Source organism: Taudactylus pleione, unplaced genomic scaffold (assembly GCF_031769625.1).
Source record: "Taudactylus pleione unplaced genomic scaffold, aTauple2 ptg000518l, whole genome shotgun sequence".
NCBI classification, from domain to species: domain Eukaryota; kingdom Metazoa; phylum Chordata; class Amphibia; order Anura; family Myobatrachidae; genus Taudactylus; species Taudactylus pleione.
Genome location: NW_028284920.1, coordinates 4,883,062 through 4,897,495, shown reverse-complemented (window position 1 = coordinate 4,897,495; position 14,434 = coordinate 4,883,062). Strand labels below are relative to the sequence as shown.

The 14,434-nt window shown below is 44.2% G+C and overlaps 2 protein-coding genes across 6 annotated transcripts in view; both read left to right on the top strand.

Moving 5' to 3' along the window:
- Positions 1-14,434, top strand: part of RTKN2 (rhotekin 2) — a 157,524-nt gene that overhangs the window by 74,974 nt on the left and 68,116 nt on the right. The window lies entirely within an intron of this gene.
- Positions 7,783-9,993, top strand: LOC148501437 (uncharacterized). The gene is made up of 2 exons (XM_088450380.1): positions 7,783-8,473; positions 9,899-9,993. The coding sequence occupies exons 1-2, from the start codon at positions 7,783-7,785 to the stop codon at positions 9,991-9,993; spliced, it is 786 nt and encodes a 261-aa protein (XP_088306506.1).

Genomic DNA, 14,434 nt, shown 5'->3' with positions numbered 1-14,434 from the left:
ACTGGATGATGACCCAAGCAGTTCATATTGAACTGATTATGATATCCTGACACTTGGGATGCTGGCAGTCAATATACTGACAGCGGCATTCCGATGCTTACAATCCCGACAGGGGAACGGTAAGTACTGTTCCCCTGCCCTATATACCTACTTCCCTGCACCCTGATACTAAACCTCCCCACCCCGTACCCTAACTCTCCCGGTAAGTGCCTAAACCCCCCCCCCCCCCCCATCTGGAGCCAATCCCTAAACTCCCTCCGCCTAGCTAACTCCCCACGGGATGCCTAAACCTAACCCCTCTCACCCCCCCCCCCCTATGGATTACACCCACCTGGCCCCGCTATACTTACGTTCGGGATGCCGGCTGTCGGGATTCCGCCGTCGGCATCTCCAGCCATCTCCGGATTCTGTCGCTGGTCTTCTCACTGATCGGGATTCTGACGTCGGGATCCCGGCAGTCGGCATCTTAGGTGTCGGTATATTAACCGCATCCCGATTTTAAAGTGTTCAGTGAATCCACCCAGTGGCAGAGATCGGTTTGTGTGAACAGCTTTTAATCCAAAACTGAACATGGAATAGGCAAAAAAATAACACATTCTACCTGGCCCCAAAGGAAATGTTGCTCATTGCAACTAATTGGCTACTAACTGTTTTTATAGACTGCTAGATAAATAATAGCTGTAAGCTGATTGGTTGCTATGGGAAACTTCTCTGCTTTATCTCTCTCTAAGTTTTGATACATCTCCCCAATAGACTTAATACAAAAATACATTTTAAAATGAAACCTAAAAATAAAATTAGAATTTAAAAATCAATAATCTCACTGTGTGGTGTTCAAAAGCAACCTGTTCCTTGGAACACAGTTTGCTTCCTCAGGCAGTAGTCCTGTTCACCAGGACAAGAAGATTTCTATATATTATTCAAAATAAAAACTATTACCCCATGTGCTTCCCGAAGTAGGCTGTATAACCTCGGTCTTCAGAATAAATAGGCTATGTATGAACCTCACTCTCCATTTGATGATCTGTCCTGGTCCGCAGTGCAATCCGGGAATGAATAGCAAGGCCTTCACACCACTCGTCAGCGTGACGGCACTTTTTGGGTTTGGCAAATTGTCAAAACTTAAAATATATCAATCAAGCTTTTATATATTAATAAAAGAAATTGATGCTTATTTCAGACAGATATCCGTTCCCTGTTCATGTAAACCTGATGTTCTATAGTTATCTGCATAATACAGCTCTAAATTTGTCTTTTATTGTACCTCCTTTGTATACTTTTCTTTTTAGTATCATTATAATTATATAATAACCGTTGAAGAAATGATGTGCTTGTGTCCGTACTGATTCCTCCCTGGCTGTTGCACACGTTTTGTTATATTTAAGGCACACCATGCTTCAGAAACAAGGGTTTCTTTTGTTTTGGGGACAGCAGGCAAACGCTGAGTATGTGTTCTTACAACAATTGCATAGATTTCCATCTCCTTGGATACAAGTGTATGCCTTATTAGGGCTTAAATGGGTTAAGGATTGAATAGCAAAATTATATATAAATAAGAGCTGGCCGAGATGAGCAAGCTGTTTTAGAAATATATGAACATGTATCCTCTGAGACGCATTACATAATTACCTTCTTGTAGCTGAAATGATTAAAGAACAGGCTAGGAAGAAAAACTAAAAGACGTTACTGTTGCTTTAGCAACATCGGATTAGATCATTCATAATGCTGCCAGCAGTTTTTCTAGCGGTGGATACAGGCAGCCGGGTTTTCACACCTGTGATTTATCTTCAACAGAAATACCAGCTCAACTTTAATGGTCATAAAAAAAATCTAAATAAATTCACACCTTTTGCTAAATGCCAAGCGAGAGCTGTGTTGTGATCATAGTTTAATCTCTCAGATGTAATTTAGTTTCCTGCAGTCAACAGGTACTGAAAATGTTTTATGGGTTTTTAAATGGACTATTTTTTTATTTATTTTTTTCCACATTTGCTCGCTAACCTCTCCAGGGAAACCCCCCGCTGTCGCTGTTTGGGCTGCACGCTCTTATTCCTGCAAGCAAAACTGGGGATGGCTTATATTAAACACAGCCCATAATATATCATTCGGTGGTTTCATTGTATGCAGCGTGTTACAGAACCTATGAAAACATTACTGCATAGCTTAATTTATGGCCATGACTTTTATTGAAGGGTCAAAACCAGAAAGGGGGAGAGAAAACGTTTGTATGATCACATCACCTGTACCTGTCATAAGGATTTGGATAATCCATATAGATCTGCAAAAACACATCTTCTAATTCTTAAATGCAAGTTACTATAAAGGAACATGCTAATGTATTTGAGTTAAGGCTGCTGTCCATGGAGAAAGCATTTCTCTCTAAGCTTACCAGGCGTATTTTAGTATATAGACCTTGAATGGCTCTCTGCTAACAGTTGAATAATGAGAACAATGGCTTGCACACCAGTAGGTGACAAGATTTACACCTAATTTTTTTTTATTTTTTTAGTATCTCAAGTTCTGCCTGTCTCTAGGAGCTTAAGGTTAACTCTAGGATTTTTTTCGGACAGGTTGCTGATCACTGAGGAGGGCACATTTTAATTTTGAAAGGAACATTTAGTACACGGTGTCGCTACAGCTGTGGCTTGTTATGAATCGGTGACGTTAAAGTGTAGCATACCAATTTATAATATTAAAACTCTTTACCATTCAATTCTCCACATGCCCCTTCAATTCATGTTGTAACTCCCCACATGCTATCAGACCATCTCACATGCCCCTTCAGTGCCCATCAGACCACACCACATCTCCCTTAAATGTTCTTCAGACCTCCCCCATATGCCACATCAGTGTACCTCAGACCACTCTACATCTCCTATGAATGTCTTTCAGACCACGGACATTGCAAATCAATGCCCTTTAGACTACCCCATGTGGCCTTCAATGATTTAGATACCTGCTAGCTGGGTAGGTAGTGTGTGCTGTTCATGATAAAATACTGCTGTTGATCTGGTTAATGGGTCGACCATGGGAGGTTGCATGTCAACAGAAAAGCAGAGAGAAATTCTGGCCACCAGATGGAAAGTGCAGCCTGTAGGTGCAGGTTAATTGCTTGCATGCATTTAAGCAGATCTATTAAAGGTTTGAGGTTAGAACATGATCAGCTTGGGAGGCACTCAGATCAGCCCAAGCAGAGTACAGGTATGCAGAGGCGAGGGCTCTCTGATGCAGTTAGAGCTAAATTCTTTAGTTCAGACCCACTGAGCTGGCTGCAGCTGTGTGGAGTTCTTCTCAGGACATTTGCAGAGGGTAAAGGATGTGGCGAAAGGTTCTGCTTTAAGGCAAGACTTGAGACGACGAATTGTGCAAAGGGCTTCCACGTCTGACAGCCTCCCTATGTAAGCCATGCCCGCTGCAGTCTCAATTGCAATTGAGCAGTTCATGGCTCTCCTGAAAAGGCAGGGTGCATTTGTTCATTTAAAAAATGGGAAGGGCATTACACTGGACATGGCCCCAGGACCTTCCTGTTTCTCTCGTGCATCACAAGGCATGTATATATCAGATCACAACCGCATACCCAAGAGTAGTGTGTGTGTGTGTATGTATGTATGTATGTATGTGTATATATTATATATATATATATATATATATATATATACACACACACATTATTTACATACATACACGCATATATATATATATGTGTGTGTGTATATGTATGTAAATAATGTGTGTGTGTATATTTAATGTATATAATTTTGCTACAAGTTCCTAGGGAGCACTTCAATTTGTCCAATGGTATGCACCACCTATAGATCGTCCGACCCAATAACGTTTCTTATCTTTTTGGTGATGGTTCAAGGTACTGTGGGTAAAGATCTTCTTCTGAAAATAGATTCTCGCACCAAGAATTCACCCGATAAAAAGTAATTAGCATTTAATTTTTAAAATTCAACCGAATTATATTTAATTAACAGTTAAAATGTATTACAGGTTGAGTCTCCCATATCCAAAATGCTTGGGACCAGGGGTATTTTGGATAAAGGAATATTCCGTATTTTGGAATATTTGCATATCATAATGAAATATCTTTGTAATGGGACCCCAATATACACACAGAATGCATTTATGTGTTATATACACCTTATACACACATCCTGCAGGTAATTTTATACAATATTTTCAATAATTTTGTGGCTCAAGCTAAGTTTGTGTTCATACATGAAATTCAGTTATGTTTCATATACACCTTATACACAAAGCCTGAAGGTAATTTTATACAATATTTTTAATAATTTGTGCCTTAGACAAAGTTTGTGTACATTGAACCATCAAAAATCAAAGGTTTCATTATCTCAGTCATGCCAAAAATATTCCGTATTTCGGAATATTTGGATATGGGAGACTCAACCTGTATTGACAATGTTTAAATTCAACCCTTAAATCTTCAGATACATAAACCCTTTCTAGTAGCAGTTCTAATCTTTTTTGTAGAGGGTCACACGCTATTTAAATGCCCAACATGCTTCGACATATAAAATATTATATATTTTTACACTCTGGGTCTTTGGAGTATGTATCCACCGTTAAAGAGGCAAATAACATACAGAAAGTAAGTCAATTGAATCTCTCAACTGGTTCCATAGCTGGGTAATTTTTTGTAATTTCTCCTTCATCCACCAGGGGACATTGGAGCCTCAGTACAATGGGGTATAGGAGTGTGTTAACCGGGAGCTGGCACCTTTAAATAAAAAACTACTGGTAGCTAGCTCCTCCACCTCTATACCCCCCCAGGTCTGTCTAAAAAATGTGCCCTGGAAGCTGGACGTAAGCCTCCTTAGGGCTTCGGAAATATACTCAACCATTGAGGACAGACAGGCAGCCTACTGCCCCTGCCTGTCTGCGACGAGGGAGCTGCCGGGGAGATCCTCACCGCTGCTGCATGCGGTTTGCGCTGAGGTCTCCTGCTACAGAGACCTCAGTCTCTACGGTACCCAAAGACGCGCTGCATGCAGTGCACGTCGCGGGACCCAGTAGCATATGCCCGCCGCCGGCAGCACAGGCAGGGCTAAGGTTAGTGTTTCCTGGCTCCCTGGTTAGCAGAGGAGCCAGGACATGTATTCAGGCGGGCATTCACAGTGCGCTCCGCTGGCGCTGAGAGCGCCATAGCGTGTGGGGGGGAGCCTAACTTTCCCTTCTTCACCTGCCTCCCAGCAGCCTCAGCGCTTCCAGAAGGACGCTGGTGGCCATTTTAAGCACAAGGCACACGCACTACAGGGTGGAGAGAGAGCTGTGCAGGAGTCAGGCTAGTATTCTGTGTATCAGCACTTGCATTTGTTATTCTTGTTATCAGCACTATTCGGTTAGCGCTGCAAGCATTATAGCTTATCTCCATCTGTACCCCTTTCAGGTCTCTGTGTGGTGTGACTGAAAGATCTGTTATTGGCATTGCTTTACTGTCCTTTTCTCTGTGTGTGTGTGTGGTGTCTGTAACAGACATGTCTACCAAGGGATCTAAAGCAGCACAGAAGTCTTTTTCATGCAAGACTTGTGGTGAAAAATTCACACAGGGACAATCTAATGCTTCCTTACTGTGTGATAAATGTGTGTCTTTACCTCAGGATACTGATCTTGAAGTCCAGCCTAGGTGGTCTGAACAATTGACTGCAGTTATATCAAATCTGTCATCAGAGCTGGAATCAGCTCATAAGGACAGGGAGAGGCTGAGACAAACAGCAGCTGAACCAGATTGGGCTCGCTCTCTGGCCAGATCTGTGGAGGGGCTTACAAAAGCAATGTCCCAGGCCTCACCTGCTTCTTCTTCTCCTGCTCAAGTCCTTAGTAAGAGATTGATTCATAATCCCTTACAATGGGATGAGTCAAATGAGGAGTTGCAGGACACTGAGGAGGGCGAGGTTCAGGAAGAGGAAACGTACATTCCTGAAGACCCCGAACCTGCATCTCAGGGCGTAGATGCTTTAATATCAGCAGTACGCCAGGTGTTGCATGTAGAGGATTTAAAGGTTACTGAAAAACCATCTATTTTTGGTAAAAGATTTAAACAGTCTGTTACCTTTCCAGCTGGATGAGATTCTTTTTTCCGCATTGAAACACCCAGTCAAAAAATGTAAAATTTCTAAGAAATATTTGTCTTATTGCCCTTTCCCACTTGACAGTAGGAGATTATGTGAAACTCCTCCAGCAGTGGACCCGTCAGTAGCCCGTCTTTCCAAGAAAACGGTGCTTCCGGTGTCTGGCGTGGTTTCCCTAAAGGAAACCTCGGATAGGAAGATAGAACACACATTGAAATCCTTGTATACAGTTGCAGGGGTTTTGATGCGTCCAGCACTAGTCAGTTGTTGGGTGAATAAGGCCATTGAAGCCTGGGCGCTGCAGCTGGCTGAGGCGATTAAGACAGGTACGCAAACTGACGACTTAATTCAGTTAGCCGAACAGATCGCAGAGTCGGCTGCTTTCCTCGGAGAAGCGTCTAAGGACATTTGTAATCTATCCACCAGATCTTCAGCATTAGCTATATCTGCTAGAAGGGCTCTGTGGCTGTGTCAATGGCAGGCAGATGCAGAGTCCAAGAGAGCGGTAGAGGCCCTTCCCTTTACTGGGGAGGTACTTTTTGGATCGGAATTAGATAAGTGGATCTCCCAAGCTACAGGTGGGGAATCCACTTACCTACCATCTGCAGCTCCTCCTCCTACTAGAAGATCTTTGGCAGGTCCCTCCTTTCGATCCTTTCGTGCCTCTGGAAGATTTAGAGGGCATTCCAGAAGAGGTCCGGCCTTCTCCAGAGGCCGAGGTAGAGCTTCAGCATCAGCCGCCTCCAATACTCAGCAGGACAAGGCAGCTGCCAAGCCTGCCGCATGACGTCCTTTCTTCTCATTTGGGGGATCCCAGGGTTGGGGCGCGCCTTTTACGTTTCAAGGACATTTGGATCCAGTCTTGCCAGGATGCCTGGGTCAGGGACATCATTATTCACGGCCTGAAATTGGACTTCAGGGCCCATCCTCCTTCTCGTTTTTTCAAAACCGGTTTACCTCTGGTTGCAGAAAAACAGAAATTCTAGGGGCAATACAAAAACTGTTATTGTCCCAGGTAATAGTGAATGTTCCGACCCATCAGAGAGGTCAAGGGTTTTATTCCAGCCTGTTTGTGGTGCCCAAGCCGGACGGCTCCATGAGACCCATACTCAATCTCAAATATTTAAACCCTCATCTTCGAGTTTTCAAATTCAAGATGGAATCTCTCCAATCCGTTATAGCGGGTCTCGACAGGAACGAGTTTCTGGTGTCCTTAGACATAAAGGACGCTTCTCTCCACATCCCCATCTGGCCCCCCCATCAGGCTTTTCTTCGTTTTGCGGTCCTAGAGTCGCATTTTCAATTCCAGGCCCTACCTTTTGGATTTTCGTCAGCTCCAAGAGTCTTCACAAAAGTTATGGCGGCAATGATGGCCCTACTGCATGGTCAGGGGGTCGCCATTGTTCCATACTTAAATGATCTATTGATAAAGGCCTCTTCGGAAGCTCGGCTGTTAAGGGACATTCGCTTAACTCAGAGCATCCTCCTGCAACACGGTTGGATACTAAATTTCAAAAAGTCCTCCCTGATCCCCACACAGCGTTTACTATTCATGGGAATGATACTGGACACAGTGCAGCAAAGAGTTTTCCTGCCTCAAGACAAGGCTGCCTCCATTCAGCATTTGGTGCGCCTGGTCTCACAACATCGCTGAGTGTCTGTGCATCTCTGTATCCGCCTTCTGGGGAAGATGGTGGAAGCCTTCGAGGTGATTCAGTATGCACGATTTCATGCCCGTCCTTTTCAATTGGATCTCCTTTCCCAGTGGTCAGGATCCCACCTTTTTCTTCATCAGAGAGTTCTCCTGGCACCTCAGACTCGAACATCTCTCATTTGGTGGCTGAACCCTTCCCACCTGCTGGCGGGGAAAAGGTTTGCGGTGTGGGATTGGACCCTCCTCACCACGGACGCAAGTCTGAGGGGCTGGGGAGCAGTGACTATGGGAAAGCATTTTCAGGGGCACTGGACGCAGCAGGAAGCCAGATTGCCCATAAATATCCAAGAGTTAAGAGCAGTATTTTATGCTCTCCAGCTGGCGCATCCGCTGCTGGAGGGGCAGGCAATCAGAGTCCAGTCGGACAATGCCACTGCAGTGGCGTATATAAACAAGCAGGGCGGCACAAAAAGCAGAGCCGCCATGAGGGAGGTAACCAGGATTCTGCTTTGGGCAGAGGAATTCGCAATAGCGAATTCTGCGATCTTCATCCCAGGAGTGGAAAACTGGGAGGCCGACTACCTCAGTCGGCAGGACGTTCATCCAGGGGAATGGTCACTCAATCCTCAGGTGTTCCAGCAACTAACTCTGAGGTGGGGCTGTCCTCAAGCCGACCTTATGGCGTCAAGGTTAAACCACCAACTACCAGTTTACTACTCCAGAACAAGTGATCCATGGGCAGCTGCAGTGGACGCACTGACTGCTCCGTGGAAGTTTCATTACATTTACCTATTCCCTCCGTTTCCGCTCATTCCACGCCTGCTTCAAAGAATCAAGCGGGAAGGGATCAAGGTGCTTCTGATGGCACCAGATTGGCCCAGACGAGCGTGGTACTCCCAGATACAGAATCTGTTAATAGACTAGCCGTGACCACTTCCTCTTCAGGACGACCTCCTTCGTCAGGGCCCATTTGTTTATCGCGACTTAAAGCTGCTTCGTTTGACGGTCTGGCTATTGAAAGGGCCATCCTCAGAAAGAAGGGTATTCTGTCTAGTGTCATTCCCACAATGATTCGGGCTAGGAAAGAAGTCACTTCTCAACATTACTACCGCATATGGAAGACATATGTGGCTTGGTGTGAGAGACGTAATTCTCCTCCTTCTATCTTTAAGGTATCGCGTCTCCTTATTTTTCTTCAGGCCGGTCTCACAGCAGGCCTTCATCTGGGTTCATTAAAGGTACAGGTATCCGCGTTGTCCATTTTCTTTCAGAGGAAATTGGCTTTGCTTCCGGATATACAGAATTTTCTCCAGGGAGTTGTGAGGATTCAACCCCCCTTTGTGTTCCCCACAGCACCATGGGATTTGGATTTGGTGTTGGCCTTCCTCCAGTCTGATACTTTTGAGCCATTACAGAGAGTGGAGATAAAGTACTTAACTTGGAAGGTGGTTCTGTTGTTGGCTCTCGCTTCGGCAAGGCGTGTGTCAGAACTCAGTGCTTTATCCTGCCGCCCTCCTTATCTTATTTTCCATGAGGATAGGGCGGAGCTGCGTACTCAAAGGGCTTTTCTTCACAAAGTGGTGACAGCTTTTCATATAAACTAGCCTATCGTGGTTCCGGTGTTTAAGGATGACTCTTCCAATTCAAAATCCTTGGATGTAGTCGGAGCACTCCGGATTTACGTTGACAGGACTGCCTCCCTCCGTAAATCGGATGCTTTGTTTATTCGGTTTGATGTGGCCCGTCCAGGTTGGCCGGCCTCCAAACAGACCATTTCTAGATGGATTCGCTTCACTAACAGGCAAGCATACATGATGGCTTCCAAACAACCACCGGGTCCTATTACGGCGCATTCTACGCGCTCGGTAGGTCCTTCATGGACGGCTGCTCTCGGAATTTCCTTAAACCAGCTTTGTAGAGCAGCCACTTGGTCAGGCACGCATACCTTCCTACGATTCTATCGTGTTGATACTTTTGCGGCCTCCGCTTCGGAGTTTGGCCGTGCGGTGTTGCAGGGCTCTCAGCGCTCTCCCACACAGGATGTAAGCTCTGGGACGTCCCCATTGTACTGAGGCTCCAGTGTCCCCTGGTGGATGAAGGAGAAAATAGGATTTTGGTACTTACCGATAAATCCCTTTCTCCGATTCCACAGGGGACACTGGACACCCACCACTACGCTGTTCTGCCTGCATTGTTACTGTTTTTACAGGTTTAGATGCTAGTTTGCGTTTAATGTTGTCTGACTGACCTGTTCTTGTTTTCATGTATATATGGTTTTCTTATGTATATGTGATTAATGTAGCTTTTCTGTCTCCTTCTCTTTACTTTCCAGCTCCCCTCGGGCACAGTTGTTTTTAGACTGACCTGGGAGGGGTATAGAGGGGGAGGAGTTAGCTACCAGTAGTTTTTTATTTAAAGGTGCCAGCTCCCGGTTAACACACTCCTATACCCCATTGTACTGAGGCTCTAGTGTCCCCTGTGGAATCGGAGAAAGGGATTTATCGGTAAGTACCAAAATCCTATTTTTTGTAGCACATTTTTATTTACACCAAACTACAGCTTTCAGCTTCCTGGTGATGGCAGTGTACACACAGACAGGCACAGTAGCTTTTCAGAGTCTGTCATGTAAAAGTCTGTTTTATATAAACCATACTTGTAGACCTGTGGCAGTTTATTAAGGGATTTAGCTGCTTTCTGTAAAAATGTATAGTTCTAATTTAAATGGACATTGTGCAGAACAATAGGTGTTCTATTTACATGCATTATGTATAGCTCCTGCTTAATAAACCTGACAATGTCTTCAAGTAAATTAAATAAAAATAAAGAAATCCTACTTTTTTTTTGGTAGTAGTAGTATTTCTCTTGATAATGTCAAGATTTAGGCAATAAGAGTTGTATTCCCCTAAACTCTATGGTTTCTAACTATACAAGTCGTGGACAAAAAAAATGTAAACACCAATTTATATTTTTTAAAAAAATATTTAAAAATTTCCATAAGTATTCGGTATGGAGGAGGGACAATAGAAAATAAAATGGGGAGGGGAAAGAGCAGCGTATAAGATAAAACCATTTCAGTAATGAATATCACAGAAATTTATACAATTATAAAAGATGGAGGGATCCAGAGCCAATGAGTGCAAAATGATTAGCCCCACTCAGAGGCCATGAAGAAACGGAGAGGAAACTCCGTAATGATCCAACCAGAGGGCCAGATTGCAGACAATTTGTGTGATAAAATAAAGATTATGCAGGAGACAGGGCCCTCATCCCTCATGTGCTTTTCCTCCCTTATAGTATCGTGTACTCCTAACTCTCCAATTGGCACCTAACACCTAGTTGCTTATGCCCTGCTGCTTGTGGTATGCAGCAATGTTTATAAACCATGTCCTTGTCCTGCATTGTTTTGTACTACTATTACTGTTTTTTTCTTGTGTGCTCATTTATGTACTGTGTAAGGCGCTGCGGAACCTTTGTGGCGCCATATAAATAAAGGATAATATATATATATATATATATATATATATATATATACTCCATTTATCAACCATACGGTCTCAATAACTGAGCCAAAGGTAGGGGGTCCAGGTTGTTTCCAAACAGAGGAAATCTTACAATTTGTTGTATTGAAAATATGCCAGACACGGAGTATGCTTGTGAATGCCTGGGAGGGGCCAGAGCAGGATAGAATAAGAAGGTCTGTGAGGGACATGAACCTGTGTTATACATGATAACAGGTGATGTACCGGAAGCACCAATTTAAAGTCACTTAGGACATTAGGCCCCCACGTACATCCTCTATTGAGTGTACCAATGTCTGGTCTTGTACGGGATTGATGCAGTGTTATTCTATCACCAGAATAACTCAACTGACACCTGGTGGTTGATGCTGGGGCAATATGCTCTGACATTTTTCCCGAATATACCATAAATTCTTGAACCTGTTACAAAGAAGATAATGACATGGATAACATCAGTGACATGTTCATCAGACCATTGAGCAACCACATGAGAGCAGTGTTCTTTTCGAAGACACCTCTATATTACAGGAAGGCTGTAATATTAGGTGAAGGTGACCACTTGGTAACTTCTAAGTAGCAATAGTCATTGATATTAAGTTGCACCCAAAATATTAAAAGGTGGACGTATGGAGGAAGGCACATACCAAGCTATAATTGGCATGTTTCCCATCCTAGCTTTGTTCTTATTATACCAACATTGTGCATCTTGCTTTACACTCTGCTCAGGTTGTTTGTTATACACACTGGGGGTCATTCAGACCCGCTCGCGAGTGCAGGACGCTCTCAAGCGGGTCGATGGTGCCGAATTGCGCATGCGCACGACGGAGGGAGCTCCGTCGTGCGCATGCGCGAGACCCGAATAACGATGGCCAAGAATAACTATGGCCAAGCCGTTGTTATGGGTCTCGCACCAAAGGGGGCGTGCTGTCGATGGTGAGTGACGGCACGCCCCCTTTGGTGGGCGTGCCGTGGGCGTGGCTGCCAGACGGAGGCAATAACTTATTTCCATACTTCCCACAATCCTGGCCACCCTAACTGCAAGCCTCCCCATAAAAACTAGGTTCCAACAGAATTAAAAACCTTTAACTACCCCCTAACAGGTTTACACCAAGAGGGTCAATTGATGATTTTTTTTTAGTGATGACTCATCTGCCAAACTGCTATTTTCAGAAGGATATTGTGGCTGCCCAAAGAGGTAATGTATGGAACATAACCTATTGAAATGGTTTATTGACGATCTGCAAGGTTTCCTGCTACATTTATGTCTTGTGCCTCTTGTGATGTATTAAACGAAAAAATATTTTTGTTATTTAGCATTCAGGGTCTTTATGGGTAGACCATAGTATATGTAAAGCCATTGTTCTGTAGCTGCCATTTCACTGCTATAAAAGTGCTTCTTTATTTGTTCCTGCATAGCTGAAGAACAGTCTGGGTAAAATAAGATTTGGATGTTATAGTGACGGAGATTACTGTGTTACTCCCTGCTCTGAGGATCATGTCTTGGTCTTAAAAATAATAACCGGGATTTGGGAACAGTCTAGCGGATGAGCTCTACCTAGGTTGGCAAAGTAGGCATCCTATGCGCCCTTTTGTTCACCAGTTGAGTAAAGTGCCCAGAATTTTGAGGAACCAATCCTCTATAAAGTTTTCTGGGGCACTATTTTCCTTTTTTTTCTGGTAGCCCTGTAATCCTTACAGATGTGTCCACATATACTTAATATATATCCAAATAGCCCATCGCTTAATCGCTCCAAAAGGCCATCGTTATGCTTAATCTGCGTCTTTCTAACAATGCCTTTGCTCAAAAATACTAATCAGAAGTACCTAGTACACTGTAAGCAAATTTGCATATGACTGAGATGCAAAATTCAGGCAAAAGTGCACAAGAACAGGAATAGTTTACCCGTGGCGGAGCCTCTAAGGCAGGGGTGGGGAACCTTTTTTCTGCCGAGGGCCATTTTGATATATATAATATTATTCGAGGGCCTGGTGCATGCCACGCTGCCTCCGTGTAAAGTCACACGGGAGCTAGGCCACAATCGCCGGTGATTACAGCAATGCCCGGATCATCCTGAGGATGCTCCGTGGAGCTGTAAGGGCAGCGGTGTGACCATCTGAAGTGTCCTAAGGACGCTCTCCTGGCGGCACTGCTGCATAGATTCTGGCTGCAAGGTGCCATTGAGGCAAGCAGAAAAATGCTCTGAGGGCCAGACCAAATGATTCCGCTGGCTTTATACGGCCCCCAGGCCTGAGGTTCCCCGTCCTTGCTCTAAGGTGTGCCAAGCGTCACGTCCCATATGATGCAAAATGGATAGGAGTATGAGGATTAGTTTGTGAGGAGACATCTGTGTATTATTTTGAGTGATTTTATAATAAAACGCATCTGCCCTGAAATCTAATTCTAACCCTTTTTTGCTTTTTCTTTTCTTTTCTGTGCTTCTATACCCCAGGCTTTAATTCCACATAATTAGCTATCCATCTTTGAGGTGCTCCGCTCATGGTCTGCCATGCGGTCTTGGACCTTAGTAATGTTGTGCCTTACTATAGTGATGTATGTTCTTACCTCCTATATTTTGGAGGTGAAAATGTTGGTCAGTGTATTCCTGCACTTTAATTATTGTGAAGACTTCTACCAATTAGTGATTCATATACTTGTTCCACAGGCTGTAAGGTGGTTAATTGGAGTGGGTGGGTGAAGGTTAATATAAGCAGCCAGCAGTTTTCTAATGGAGATCTTTCATATTACCTCCACTCTTCTAGCCTCTCCTGAAATGACCACCACGGGACTTGCAGTTGCTCCTCTGTTTTGTAGAAGATATTGGTTGTGCCCAAATGCTCAACCCAATGTATTAAGTAATACAGACAGATGTACAATTAGGAAAAGTGTGTAATATAATTAACAAGTAAATAAATCAAACACCTCTAATAAACAAAAGGGTAGCAGCTGGATTCAAAGTCACCTATTTCTACTTCAGGGTCCATAGGGGGTCCACAGGGTTGACCTTGGGGTATAGCTGGATCTGGATCCATGGGCACCACGCAGTTAAAGCTTTAGCTGCTCCCAGGATGCACTTGGGTCCGTCCTCCTCTATACCCCGCCCCCGGCCACAGCACCTCAGTTTGAGTTGGTGCCCGGCCGGAGTCGGGTCACCTGCGCAGGGGGGCTGCAG